This window comes from Pristis pectinata, chromosome 33 (assembly GCF_009764475.1).
Source record: "Pristis pectinata isolate sPriPec2 chromosome 33, sPriPec2.1.pri, whole genome shotgun sequence".
In the NCBI taxonomy this organism is placed as follows: domain Eukaryota; kingdom Metazoa; phylum Chordata; class Chondrichthyes; order Rhinopristiformes; family Pristidae; genus Pristis; species Pristis pectinata.
The window spans coordinates 13,064,640-13,079,541 of record NC_067437.1 but is presented as its reverse complement, the minus strand read 5'-3'; the positions used below and the strand labels follow the sequence as shown (position 1 = coordinate 13,079,541).

At 46.7% G+C, this 14,902-nt stretch overlaps 1 protein-coding gene across 4 annotated transcripts in view; it reads left to right on the top strand.

Annotated features, from left to right (window-relative positions):
- The window catches only part of LOC127585673 (uncharacterized), a 37,609-nt gene extending 25,179 nt beyond the window's left edge, over nucleotides 1-12,430 (top strand). For 3 of the 4 annotated variants that reach the window (XM_052043326.1, XM_052043325.1, XM_052043328.1), the window contains exons 8-10: nucleotides 2,410-2,551; nucleotides 3,972-4,067; nucleotides 6,152-12,406. In XM_052043326.1, coding sequence (XP_051899286.1) covers nucleotides 2,410-2,551; nucleotides 3,972-4,067; nucleotides 6,152-6,240 — 327 coding nt within the window. In that variant the 3' untranslated portion in view covers nucleotides 6,241-12,406. Of the gene's footprint in view, nucleotides 1-2,409; nucleotides 2,552-3,971; nucleotides 4,068-6,151 lie in introns of all 4 variants that reach the window. The other variant, XR_007958551.1, reaches the window with a different exon arrangement.
- The last annotated feature ends 2,472 nt before the right edge of the window (nucleotides 12,431-14,902 follow it).

Here is a 14,902-nt window from a genome sequence, read left to right as displayed (position 1 = left end):
GTTATATGGATATATGTTGTTGTCATACTTGAATCTCATTCACGACATCAATGCCATCTATGTAGGACGACGTTTTTTGCATCCTACTGTTAAGGTTGGTGATGGAGAAGAGAGAATCTGGGCGAGGAGGGGATCAGGCTAAGATTGGCAAGTAAAAGTGTGATAGAGTAATGTGAGATCTTTAAAGAGATGTTTGAAGTGTGCTCTGAGGAGAAGATAGGGGGTCCAAAGGCAGCACTCCCTGGATGATAAAGGATGTAGAGATGTGGTTAAGGCACAAAATGGGGTGTGTGATGCATGTCAGATGAACCATTGAAGAACCAGGCTAAGTTCTATAACCTGGGAGGGGAGGTGAAAAGGAAAATAAATCAGGCGAAGGAAGAGTAAGAGAAAAGAAAGGCAGTGAACGCATAAAAGCACCCTCAGATCCTGTACAGGCACACGAGTAGTAAGCAGAGGGCTGATTTGGGACCAAAAATGGAGGGCAGGACCATAACATTAGATTGGTAAATTGGTTTATTATTATCATATGGACCAAGCTACAGTGAAGACTTTGTTTTGCATAACGTCCATACAGATCATTTCATCAGATCAGTACATTGAAGAAGTAATGGATAGATCTGCAGACAGCAGCTTGCAATGAGTCGCTACACTCTGGCACCAGTAATAAAGTATAACAGCACAGAAACGGGCCCTTCAGCCCATCACGTCCGTGCCGACCTTTTTTGCTCATCTTCACAAATGCCATTTGCCTGCATTAAACCCAATCCTTCTATTGCTTATTTAAGTGTCTGGACTATTTCTCCGCTCTTTGTCTTTCATAATCTTATATGCTTCTATCAGCTTCCTTCACTACATGGAAAACAAGCTCACCCTCTCCAATCTCTCCCCATAACTGAAGTCCTTTAATCCTGGCAGCTTCCTGGAGAACCTCCTCTGCATTCTTTCTCACACAACTGCAAGCTTCCTATGGAACGTTGAGCACCTTTACCAGTCCTTTCCAAGAAAGCGGATGCAGCTAACATCTGGGCAAAATTGAAGATAATGGATTGTGCAAAGATAGACAAGAAAGAACAGGGTTCGCTTTAAGTAAATAAGTTGCCTGGCCTGGGTGGGTTGTGTCCTGGGTGGCTGAGGAAAGGTGGAGACTTCACAAGGGTTTGCCCACCTCCGGAGGTACAGTGGAGATGCCAGAGGACTAGAAGTTGTCAGAAGGTTCAAAAAGGATGTAAGGACATGTTGGGAATTAAAGGCCGGTTCGTTTATGATGGGGAAGAATTTTGAAACAGGGTAAAAAATGGTGCCTAGAAAAGTTTGCATCTCAGAAAACGAAGCAGTTCGTGCTTGAAGGCAGCAGGATGTAGACAAATTCAGGTATGGAATAATAAGTAGGAAGTTATCTTCAAGTCCCATAGAGATCAAGCATTAAGAGGCTCCAACAAGAGAGAGAGTCTAACTACCCTAGACATTCAACTACAACCCTCGTTATCATCAGAGAGATGCCTACCATCCATAGCAGCATCCAATTTGGGAGCAAGAGTAGGCCATTCAAGCCTGCTCCACCATTCAATAAGATTGTGGCTGATCTGATTTTTGGGCTCAACTCCACTTTCCTACCTGTTCCTCAGAACTCTCAACTTCCCTGTAGTCCTGGAATATGTCCACCACAGCCTTGAATCCACTCAATGACTCAACCTCCACAACCCTCAGAGGCGGACAATTCCAAAGATTCATGACCCTCTGATGGAAGAAATTCTTCTGTTTGGTGACTTCTCATTCCAAAATTCTGCCTTGTAATTCTAGCTTCCTCCACAAATGGATGCAGCCTGTCAAGCCTCCTCATAACCTAGCATTTCCCTCCATCAATGCTGGCTGACCCGCTGAGTTCCTCCATCTTTTTGTGTGTTGCTCCAAATTTCCAGCATCTGCAGTCTCTTGTGTCTCCTCATAATCTTGTATTTAAATAAGACCACCTCTCATTCTTCTAAATTCCATTCAGTTCGGGTCCGGTCTGGTCAAATCATTCCTCATAAGGCAACCGCTACAACTCTGGAATTCACCTCATGGACCTTCTCTGAATTGCCTCCAATGCAAGTACACCCTCGGATAAGGAAACTAAAACTACGCAAAACTCTATTGTCATCACTCCATCACCCTGAACAAATGTAGGAAGCCTACCGTCTTTTTTTGTGACAAAGACCAACATTTCATTTGCTTTCCTACTTGGTGTACCTGCATTCTAACTTTCTGTTCCAAGTACAAGGACCCTCAGATCTTTCGGTACAGTAGTGGTCCAGGAAATGCATGGTGTGGTTACCTCATCCTTCTATTTGCCATGTGCCAGAATAAAGAGCTGACTAATGTGATCCTTGGAGGTAGAGATCTCATTGTTTCTTTGTTATTTTTCAGATTGTTACTCCCTCTCCTAAAGGACAGCAAGCCGCTGGAAATTCTGCAGTCGTTGGTGAAAGGCTTATTCAGCAAAGAAAACCTCACAGGCGTTACCCCATTCGCCCTTTTCTTCTACCTGTCAAAACTATTTTTGCCGAGAGTGAGTACTCATATCATTAAGTCATCAACTCTGCCTTGAGAAATGGGTGGATGTCATTCCCAAGGTAGTGGCTTGGGAGCACTGGGAGTCAGTATAGAAAGATAATGCCAAAGGAAGGAAGTTAGGACGTTGTGGGCATGCTATGTCGGCGCCGGAAGCGTGGCGACACGTGCGGGCATCCCCCAGAACACTCTACACAAAAGGTGCATTTCACTGTGTGTTTCGATGTACATGTGACTAATAAAGAGATCTTATCTTAAATGTGGATCTAACTTTTGCTGCGTCTGCCCTGGAGATTTTTGATGGCACGGTTCAGAGGCAGCTTTACCCAACTTGCCCAATATTTGATGGGACACTACAGAGGGAGTGGACGATCAGAGAAACTAAAGGGAGCTCTGTTGTTGTTGGACTAGTGGTAGACCATGTGTTGCTGCACAAAGAGGCAGACATCCAGAAGTAAAGGTATGATGGGGTTGAAAGAACGCTGCAGGATTCGATGTGGAGACGGTGATTGGTGGAGGAAGGTGATGGATGGCTGATGCTGAGGAGGTGGAAGCAGGCAGGATATGTGGTTGGAATCTCCTTCTTAGATGTTCCCATGGGATTGAGGTTGACTTGCATCCACTCCAGTTCTGTGAAGTTCTGAGGTCACTGATGGGGCTAATTTAAGGCACAGACGGGGGGAATGTGGAGGGAGGTTGTTTGGGTCATGGTGCACTCCTTCCACTGTTTGTGCTGGACTTCTGTGTGCTGCCAACACATGGGCTCAAGGTTGTCAATCACATCCCAACAATACCTTCTCCGTTTTGAGCGATCACATTCCCTGGAGCTGGAATCTAAGCTCAGAGTCAAGTAAAACGCCAAACAGCAAAGATTCTGATTCAGCCTGGGACCAGCCCAGTTTCGGGGAATCCTAATTTCCAGCAAGGATATGTAATGGGGCCAAATGTAATGGTTTTTGTCTTCTCAACATTGGAGAAAACTGTGGCGCATGGTTGTTGGGCAAGTAGTCTGACGAATCGGACAACAAAGAGTATACAGTAAGTGGCAGGACTCTTAGGGACACTAATGTACAGAGGGATCTTGGGGTGCAAGTTCATAGCTCCTTGAAAGTGGCAACACAAGGAGGTAGGGTGGTAAAGAAGGCAAACGACATACTTGCCTTTATTGATCGGGGTGTTGAGTATAAAAGTCGGGAAGTCATGTTGCAGCTTTATAAAACTTTTTTTAGGCCACATCTGTAGAGTAGAGACATCGAGGATGGAGGGAAGACCCAGCACTTCACAAGGAGGGTGGCACTTGTAACTTTGGTTAAATCTCCTTCAGTGTCTCAACAGGCCGTGAATTTAATTCTGGAGATAGAAACAAGCAGCCACAATATTGTCCACAGCAGACTAATTGGTCTAGTTCTGTTTTTAAGATCTTGGAAGTGGAATCTTTGGCTGCTTTAATGAAATGGTTGGAAGTATTTATCCCCGAGGTGGTGGTTCCATGGATCTCCAAGATGGGCGGTTGGGTGAGTAACTGTGCCGGGCCTTTGGCTGGTGGTCAGATGTTAACTTGCTTTGATCTGCAAACACTTGAGGCGTATTCCAAAGCTGTAGATATATCTTATGTGTCACGTTCATCATTCTTTAATGGTTTGGTGTCTCAATACAGAGACACCCACCTCCTCTCCTGAAAGTGTTGCCTCTTGCTGAGGTACATGTGCAAGGGCACTGCCCCTTGCTAGGGTACAGTTCCACGGGACTGCCCCTTGCTGGGGTACAGTTCCACAGGACTACCCCTTGCCGCGGTACAGTTCCATGGGCACTGCCCCTTGCTGGGGTACAGTTCCATGGGCACTGCCCCTTGCTGGGGTACAGTTCCATGGGCACTGCCCCTTGCTGGGGTACAGTTCCACAGGACTGCCCCTTGCTGGGGTACAGTTCCATGGGACTGCCCCTTGATGGGGTACAGTTCCATAGGCACTGCCCCTTGCTGGGGTACAGTTCCATAGGCACTGCTCCTTGCTGGGGTACAGCCCCATGGGCACTGCCCCTTGCTGGGGTACAGTTCCACAGGACTGCCCCTTGCTGGGGTACAGTTCCATGGGCACTGCCCCTTGCTGGGGTACAGTCCCATGTGCACTGATCCTCTCCAGTAATGCACTCCTGGCCTTTCTTTCTGTGAGATCTTAGAAGAGGAAGCATTCAATGTGCTCCAAATGGGTGGCAGCTCAGCCAAGCAAGTGGTCTTTGGACTCCATCCTGAGGAAAAAATGGCATTGAACTTGAATGGATCTGTGTCACTTAAATGTTCTTGGCATGCATGTTCCCCTTTTCTGGAGGTGGAAAAATTTCAACTATTCACATTTTGAGAGAAGAAATTCCTCCTCATCTCAGTCCATTATCCCGTGGATATGCCCACTAGTTCTCAGTTCCCTCACTGTGGTAACATCCTCACTGATACCCAACAAGACCTTCTATGTTTTAATAAGGTCATCCCCCATTTTTCTAAACTCCATGGTGATAGAGACCAGTCCGTTAATCTATCCTCCTATAACGATATTTCGACTCAATCTAGCTCCCTTAAATAAGGAGATCACAATTATACATAGTAGCCCAGGTATTGTACTCCAAACCCCAGTACTATGGCAGTAAGTCTTCCCAATTTTTGTGCCCCATATCCCTTGCGGTAAATAATTACTTACTGTAGGTGATCCTAATTCTGTGTTTCTTGTACGAGGACACCGGGATTTTCTGATCACCAGCATTCGATAATCTCACACCATTTAAACTCCCAAGAGTAGACCTGGTTCAGCCGGGCAGCCTGCTTGCCATCTTAGAGGTGGGAGTTGAGATTCAGCCTTGATATCATGACAATCCCAATGTCAGATACTGGCTACCTGTTAGTTAGATACATAATGTGAGTTGGATTTCTTCCTCAAGGTCTCAGCAAGTTATAGAACCATGGAACGGTGCAGTACACTAGAGCAAGGAGCAACCTTCACTGCATATCCATAAGTCACAGGTATTCCTTGAATTCAGGTGCTGAATCCTTATCCCAGGAAGCTTTGTTAAAATGTAGCTGCTACACCTGTACCAAATCAGGGTGTACTGGGGCTTAAATGAAGCCTTGTGATTATGCCCTTGGTTCTCCCAGTCACAAGTGCATGTACACAAGGGCCATACAGTGGCAGCCAGCCTGAACAATGGACTGTGCCACTGGGGGCTGAGGTGCAAGGCACTCTTCCAAATTTCCTTAAAATTTTCCAATTTCATCTTCAAAGAAAGTAGATTCCTTCAAGTGAAGGACACATAAAGCAGTGCACAGCCAAGGACCTAGATACAGGGTAAACTCACGTGAATTGGACCTCAGCAATTCCAGATTAGGCTGACAGACATTGATGGTATGGTGTACAGGAAGTTTATCCTGTACCTACCCCGTCCTGTGTGTTCGGTAGGACTCTGTAGAGGGAGCTTTTGTCTAAGCCATGTTGTACTTGCCCTGAGAGTGTTTGGTGGGACTGTGTAGAAGGAGCTTTACTGTATTTTACAGTACCTGTCCTGCAGTACAAACTCCTGAGAGTAATGGTGACGTGTCTTTTACTGTTCACAGGGAGTTGTACTTTGTGCTCTTGGTGCTCTCCTAGCGAGTGGTCTGCTGGTGGGTTTCACAATGCTACTTATGAAATCCAAATCAAATAAATAAATGAGCCCCCATGAACATCCCCGAGCCATTGATGACTGATGCCCAGTCCAACACCCAAAGTTCAGAAACGACTTTCAAGGAAATCTTCATCAGGAAGGATTCTCGATGGCCATCGTCTGTGCAATGGACAACAGATTTTCAGATGTAGGCCACCAAGTGATACTTCCGCACGTCTGCTGGTCAGAATACTTTCCAACTTGTGAGGAACTAGCTTGTTTTTTCCCGTCGTGGTCAGTAAGAACTCTGCAGATAAAATGGTTGGGGTGGGGGAGACGGTAATGGGTTAGAGCTGGGATGTAGGATGGGCGAGGGAGGAGGGAAAAGGCTGGGGCAGAAATGAGCAGGAGAAAGGAAAGAGATGGAGGGGGGGGGGTCAGTGTTGAGTGGGGGTTGAGGTGAAGGTGAGGAGGAAGAGCAGGAACAGCCAGTGGATGCTGCTCTGCCACTATACCGATCCATTTGTCAGCCTCAAACCCCTCTTCCCTCCAATCTCCATGATCCCCAATTCCGCTATCATCCAGGAACATCTCACACAGAGCGTACCCACAGTGCCCGGTGTCCCTGGCTCTCTGGACCACAGCATTCCAAATATTAAAGTGCCTGCAGACTCCTGACCCCCTATTCTGAGATTCTGCCCCTTATTTCTAGATTCCCCACCAGGGGAAATATCAGCCCAACAGCTCCCATGTCAAACCCCTCAGCGTCTGGTCTTGTCACCTCCTGTTCTAAACTGCAGAGAGTGCAAGCCCTGTTTACTCGATCCATCCTCGTGAGACAATCCCTTCGTGACAGGACTCAACATAGTGAACCTTCAGAGAGCAAAACCAAGTGTAGTCTCACTAAAGTGGTAACAATATTCCCCTACTTTTGTGCTCCATCCTTTACCCAGCGAAGGCTAACTTTCCGCTTGCCTTACCGATTACTTGCTGCATCTACGTTCTTTCACAATTTCTTATACACAGACTTCCAGATCTCTCTGGGCACATCATTTATTAGTCCCACACCCTTTAAGTGGCATTAAGTGACTCACTCAACCTGTCTGCCTGCTTTTGCAGAATCCTTGCATTGTCATCTCAATTTAACTTTCCAGCTGTCTGTGTATCCTCTGTGACTTCGGATGCAATGTACTCAGTCCCTTTAGATAAGCTGCTAAGATAAACCATAAGTAGCTGAGATTGCATCACTATCATATCACACTTTACCAGTCTAAAAATGACCCATTTATCCCTATCTTCTGTTAGTGAGCCAATCCTCTATATACTCGAATATTAGCCTCAATATGATGAGCCCCTATCATGTGGAGGAATCTTTTATCAAATCCTGTTTGGAAATCCAAATAGGAAGCATCACTGATGACACAAAAGTGATGAATGATGGCAGTTTCTTAGGTATGAAGAGAGATTAGCTAACATGGGTTGTGAAATTAGGTTAACAGATATAACAGTAGGTAAAACAGTGGCTGATAATTAAGAAAATACTTCATTATTAAATGACACATGCCATTGCGGGATAAAGACTCCACAGGAACATGGATCTGTCGGTCTCTAACTAAAGCAGTTAATGAAGATTGATAAAAGGATAAAGGTTCCTATTTTCTCCATCTTTATCATTTTATTTTGCTGATTTCCAAGATTCTCCCAGTCCTCAGGCCTATCACTGTTCTTCATAACATAGCATTCATTTCTTACCATCTAACACCACTGCACCCTAAGTTAAGAAGAGACATAATTGGATTGATGGGATTGCTGTGAGAGCTGGCATAGACTCAATGAGTGGAATGTTTTCCTTCTACGTCACAAGAAACTACGAGAAAATAACTGCTTTAGTTAACCATTGATAGATCCACTTCCGCATGAAGTTTTTATTCCTCAATGGTATGCCTTTCTCGGGAATAATAAAACATTTATTTAATTCTTCACAAGTAATAAATTGCCCTTATCTTTGTTATAATGCTCCTTGATTACACTCTCTACAACAGTAGAGATGCTATTGGTCGGCTGATAGCCAGCTTCCACCAATGATTTATTTGTTGTTCTCTATCTCCTCTTGAACTAATTCTGCTTTCTGAACCAAGATCATTTGCCACTACTGTCCTAACATCATCCTTTATAATCAGGGCACTTTTCGATTCTGCATATCCCCGGAATGTCCTAACATTGGTCACTTTGCAACCGTGTCTCTGTGATGGTTGCCTCTTCTACCTCTGCTTACACAACCAATTCACCTATCTTGTTATGAATGCTTCATACACTTATATAAAGAACTTTTACTTCTGACTTTTACCACCTTGGCTGCCTTGGGTTACAAATCATATGCTCCAACCTTTCCTGTAACTCTGTGCTTATCATTAGCCCTAATGCCATACTGCACTGTCACTTCTCTTTAACTCTCCCCTTGCCCGAATCCTTCCTTCCCACCTCCCCATTATTTAGTTTAATACTCCATGTGTGGCCACTTTGCTAGGACATTGATCACAGCATGATCCAGTAGAACAGCTCCCTCTTTCCCCAGTGTGACTACCAATGAATTAGGCAACTAACTCCCTCAGCAGTCTTTGAATCAGGGACTAAACCCTCTATTTAACCCTCTGCCAGTTTACAAGTGGCTCATCCTTGTGGTTTTGCTTGTTAATTTAACCTTAGCAGACCTTCTTCCTTAATCCTACCTAATGAGGACCACGTCAGCTCAATCCTTCCCCTGCTTCCTCTCCAGTCCTGAGACGATGTCTTTAACCTTGTCACAGGGCAGGCAAAACAGCCTACAGGGCTTACATTTCCATTGCAGAGATCTATCCCCCTGAGTATATTGTCCTGTGGTGTCTTGATTCGTCAATGGTACGTGCCTTATTACTTCTTTCATAGGATGGCCCCCGTGCTGTAATCACTTCGCTCTCTCTGTTCTCATTCACACGAGAGCCTCATACCTATTCAACAAGTACACAGGCTAAGGCTCCTCCAACACCATCTGCTGGGTCCCCATTCTGACCCTTCCAGATCCTCCTGCCTCTGACCACTGCCCAACTGCTACCTAACCCACGGAAGGTGATTCAGGACTTTCCAACACCTGAAGCACCACAAAACCCACGACTCAAGACTCCAGCTCAACGACCCTGAGCCAAAGATGCCGATACTCACTAATCATGTCAATGGGATTAGTGGAGATGGGTGCAACAGTCAGTACGGACTTGATGGGCCGAAGGGCCTGTTTCTGTGCTGAACAATTCTGCTGAGGAACTCTTTGATCTCCATCAACTCCCACAGGTTGGAGCGACATCGGCTGCCCTGCGCTCCGCATCCTGATGTACATATTCAATCGGCTTTCATTTACTTGATATCCAGTTTGTTTCACAGCTAATTAAACAACATTAAATAATTCACTCCACGTTTATCTACCTCTAGGTAAAACACCTTGCCTTATATCATGCCCTGGAGAAAATTTAAATACTTTCTGCCTTAAATTGATGTGAAACACTACAAGCAAAGCAATAGCACCCTCCCACCACCACTTCACCAATATTCCTGTGCTCCTTAGGTTCTGTTGCCAAGATGGTATTCCAACGACAGGGGACGGGTTATGGATGGTCCTTGCTGCAGGCAGTGTCTTTGTGTGGAGGTTGTGACCAGGACCACCATATGGCCTCCTGTACAACAGGAGGTCCCGGGAGCAGCACATGGCCAACTTGGACAATCTGTCTCTTGTAATGGTGGACATTCATAAAGTCATTCAGCCCTTCGGCCCATTGGCTCTGTGTTCACCATCAACATCTATCTACACTAATCCTCTGGTAATCCCAGTTTTGTTTTATTTTCTCCTTACATTCTCATCAACTCCCCCTCCGATTCTACCACTCACCAACAGACTAGGGTCAGTTTACAGCAGCCAGTTAACCTGCCAGCCTGCACACCTTTGGGATGTGGGAGGAAACTGGAGCACCTGGGGGAAACCCACGCAGCCACAGGGAGAACAGACCGCACCGGAGGTCAGGATTGAACCCAGGTCTCTGGGACTGCAAGGCAGTGGCTCTGCCACTATGCTGCCTGTCGTATGAAGTGAAGTTCGCTGGTGAAAGCAGTACATAAAATACATGCGCTCTGGCAATGACCCATTCCTGAAACCTGGTTCATGTTTGAAAGCACCGTCCTCAAAGTGTGTTTGGAAGTAATTCTGAAGATTGCACTTAAGGTCACTCAGACAAATCAATCAGAGATAAAGTTTGTTTTTACAAAGCTAGCTGATCACATTTTCTTCTTGGAGAATAAGCATTTCCCATTCCTGTAGGTCAGGAAGCAGAGCACGTTCCTTCCTTGTCCACCCTCGATGACCATGGGGGAACCCCTCAAGCTCACGTGCACCCACTTCCATCTCCCAAACAAGAATAAGGAGGGCAGTTCAACGAATTTTCCCCTTGTGGCTGCATCAGGTCCGTAAAAGAGTTCTGAAATTGCAGTCGGTGTCAGCAGGAGCCCCATCCTCACCAGCAGCATATCCACGTTGCATTGTAAAACAAACTGTACAGTGACAACCCCACCAAAACTGTACCCCACTGATATAGCAGCAGAGCTGTGCTCACTCCATGCTACTGCCCATCTGAATGTGGACATGGATCTGAAGTCTGGGAAATCAGTTCAACTCAGGCCTGATACAGTCCTTTGGGTGTCAGGTCCAGTTTGATTCCTGTCCTGATGCAGGGTTTTGACCCGAAATGTTGACGGTTCCTTCCCCCTGCACCCCCCAACACACACACACACATTGTTCGTTCCTCCAGCAGATTGTCTGTTGTTGTTCTATCCGGTTGTAGTTGTTCACATAATTAACTGTCAATTGATAGGCAGATGGTTTACAATAGATTTCAACTGCTAGATTCTTTTCTAGTATTAGTTTAGTTCTAAATATGAATTTAAGTCGTTTTGGAATGGGATCAGTTCCTCACTAATTTTCCCGCATTCTTCAAACTCCTGCCTCTGTTGAATTTGCACATCTTCGAGTAAGTGGCAGAACATTTGTTCTGCAGAAGTATCAGGCAGTGACTATCTCCAACCACCTACCCTTGGCGTTACCATCACCAAGCCCCCCACCACCAACCCCGTCAGAAATTCAACTTGAACCAACTACAGGAGCAGGCCAGAGGCTGGGTGTCCTGCAGCTGGCGACTCTTCTCTTAACACCCCAAAGGCTTTCCCCTATCTACAAGGCACAGGAGGATGTCGGAACATTCTCCACCTGCGTGGATAACGAGCAAGATTACGCCCTTGTGTAGGAACAATGGAGACCATATTGTGGTGGTGGTGGGAGGGAAATGGGGGTGAGGTGGACAAGAGCCAGGGAGGGCGAGTAGAATCGCGAGGAGGGACAAAGACTCTGGTCTCGAACTTTCCCTCTAATAATGATTGATTGTAAACTGAGTGATTATAGTTCTCATTCTTGGGAATTAATTTAAAAATGTGTAATTTTGATGTCTGGTGAATATTTATGAAATTTCTGGAAATGTAGCTTCAGGATGATCCTGTATTTAATTATTTAATTTCTGGGATGTGGGCAGTACTGGCAGGTTCCCATCCCCACTTCGATAGAACCAGTTGGGCAGACAGGTTGTTCCAGACTCTAGTGGGTCTGGAGTCACATATTGTCTGGGCAAGGGGAGGAAGGGAGGGTTCCCTCCCACAACAGGATGTTGGTGATAATCCGATGGCCTCGCCTCTACTGAGACCAGCTTTCTCTTTCCAGTCTTACTTTGAAACCAAATTCAAGTTCAAGGTAGAATCCTGGACTGTGGTTCTGATGCCTGGATTACCCACCTACGACATCATTACTGTACCTGTACTACTGTACCAGTGCTGCCAGGAACAGAATACCAGGGAGGGTGTCTCTGTGTACGAGGCTGTGGGAGCAGCATGGATGAGAAATATCTAATGTTTTATTGAGAGCACTTCACCTGCCCAAGGTTTGTGGCAGGTTTGTTGGGCAGTGAGGAATGCAGGGTCCATACATAACTGTGCAACTTCACTGGTGAGTTAGTGAAGGACGGTATTGGCCACCCCCAGGTAACACCACTGTGCCAAAACAAGTGTTTCTTTCTCTTCCACAAGGGCCAGCATTAACCGTAGTGTTGGAGCCTCTGGTATCTTCATAAAGACTGGAACACGAAAGTGCCTTGTCTAGGACTGTGGAAACAGCTGTCTGTTAAAATAATTCCATGATTAATAAATCCTGTCTTGGGTTTAATATTTTACTTACTTGTTTGGTTTCTCTGCTGATGGTGGAGTCTGATGATGCAATGGGATTTAACAAACAGGATGATTTGCTGGGACACTGTACAGGAAATGTGATCTGTACATTGTTTCCACAAACAGGTGAGGCACACACACACACACACACACACACCAGGGGAGCGGCACAGACTGGACCTTCACACGGAGACGATGGGAACCACACCAACAGGACAAGGGAATATGAAACACATTAAGTTAAGGGGTAGAGCACCGAGCACCTCATTATTATCAAACCCGCTGTGATGGACCGGGCAAGAATAACATCAGATGGCCCATCACCCCTCAACCCAAGCACCAGATTTATACAGGCAATGGTACCTCCAGCCCAATCCCCGCCACATAAGCCTGTGAGTAACTTTGCCAAGACGAGACGGACATCCCGTGGATGAGGCAGGCAACAGCCCTTTCACAGGGTCCTGCAGTCCAGTCTCCAATGTCACCACCCCTGATGATGTTCAATCCAACTGGCAGGATAGACCCACCAGAGGTGGTGCCACCGTGATATCCAGGTGGGAGACAGTAGCCCTGGGATTCCTGGACATCGTCACACACCAATTCCCTCCAGCTCCTGAAGACCAGATGATGGGTCGATTGGTCCTGGATAGACTTCCTGTTTATGTCCCAAGCACTCGGAGCCCTTCTCTGACCACTGCCTCCTGCTTGCCCAGTGTCACCTAGCAGGGGGCATGATACGTGAGACTGGTGCCCCCAGTGAGGGGCTTAAAAGGGATTTCACAGGTTACATGATGACGAAACCCCTTTTTGATTCCATGATGTACTAGTGGGAACTGATCAAGGGAACATCGAGAGATTCTTCATCCTCAGGGGTGGTTCAGGAAGCAAAGGAGAGTGGGGGAAATGTTCCAACTCCAGGACAACAGACAGGATCTGCTCCTGCTGGGGGTGATGGAGATCCAGAAGCCAGCAAGCCTCACTCTGCACCTCAGAATCCTCCCAGCTGCAGCCTGGATGAGGTGCCCTTGCGTTTCTTCTTCCAGGAGGTTCACACGGGGATCTGTGACGGTGCTTCAAGAAACAGGACGGTTCGGTAATGCCCTCATGGCTGGGCATACTAATGATCGACAAATATTACTGGGCTACACAATACAAAGGCTGCAGACAGCACTGCCTCCCAGAACTTCCTGTCCTCTATCTCAGAGGTTTTAGATCACAGCAAGCAGGAGAGTCTGGACCAGCTACTGACTCTGGAGGAGCTGACTATGTCTAACCATTCCTTTGAGATGAATAAAACTCCTGAAAGTGACGGCTTAAGATATTTATTTATTAGTCACATGTACATCAAAACACACAGTGAAATGCGTCTTTTTGTGTTACTGAGAATGTGCTGGGGGCAGCCCGCAAGTGTCGCCACGCTTCTGGTGCCAACACAGCATGCCCACAGCTCCTAACCTGTACATCTTTGGAATATGGGAGGAAACCGGAGCACCCGGAGGAAACCCACGCAGACATGGGGAGAACGTACAAATTCCTTACAGAGAGCAGCCGGAATTGAACCCGGGTCGCTGGCGCTGTAATAGTGTCACACTAACTGCCACACTACCAGGTGAGGTACTCAGCTCTGTGGGACTGGATGGGTCGAGACCTGCTGGAAGTGCTCAATGCTGTGCTTTTAGCTGGTAGCAAGTCAGAATCCATGAGGAAGGGCAGGAGAGGGAGGACATCAGGAATTGGTGAGGCACCTCACTGTAGATTACAGATTGCAACGTGTTGTCTGAGGCTATCAAGCCGTCTGCTCTGGGACAGGTGTTCCACCCAGACCAAACCTGCATTGTTCCCTTCAGGAAAATCTCTAACAGTCTCACATGGGTCAGGGTGGAGAGTGGACACCTGCCTGGTCAGCTTGAACCAGGAGAAGACCTTCAGGACAGAACATCAGGCGCGTGCATGATGGACGTGCTCTCCAAAATGGGCTTTGGGAAGGGAATCAGGAATTGGATGCAGCTGCTCTACACAGACACCGGTGGTGCAGTTCAAATTAACAGGTCAGAAACAGGAAGCTTCCCCATCGAACTGAGTCGGCAGCTGCCTACTCACCTCCGTCTCATTTGCATCTTATATCGAAGCTTTTGCCAAATCCATCAGGAAGGAAGTGTGCATTGGAGGGCTGGTGATTCCAGGCAATGGGAGTATTCCGATCAAAGCCAGCTGACACACGGATGAGGGCACTGTCTCCTAGCGCAAGAAACAAAATGCCGGAGAGACTCAGTGGGTCAGGCAGCATCCGTGGAGAGAAATGGAGAGTCGATGTTTCAGGTCAACCCCCTTTTTCAGACTGAAAGACAACAGGGGAGCTGGCCAGTATAGAGAGGAGGGGGAAGGGGTGGAGCAAGAGCTGGCAGGTGATGGGTGGATCCAGGTGAGGAGGGGG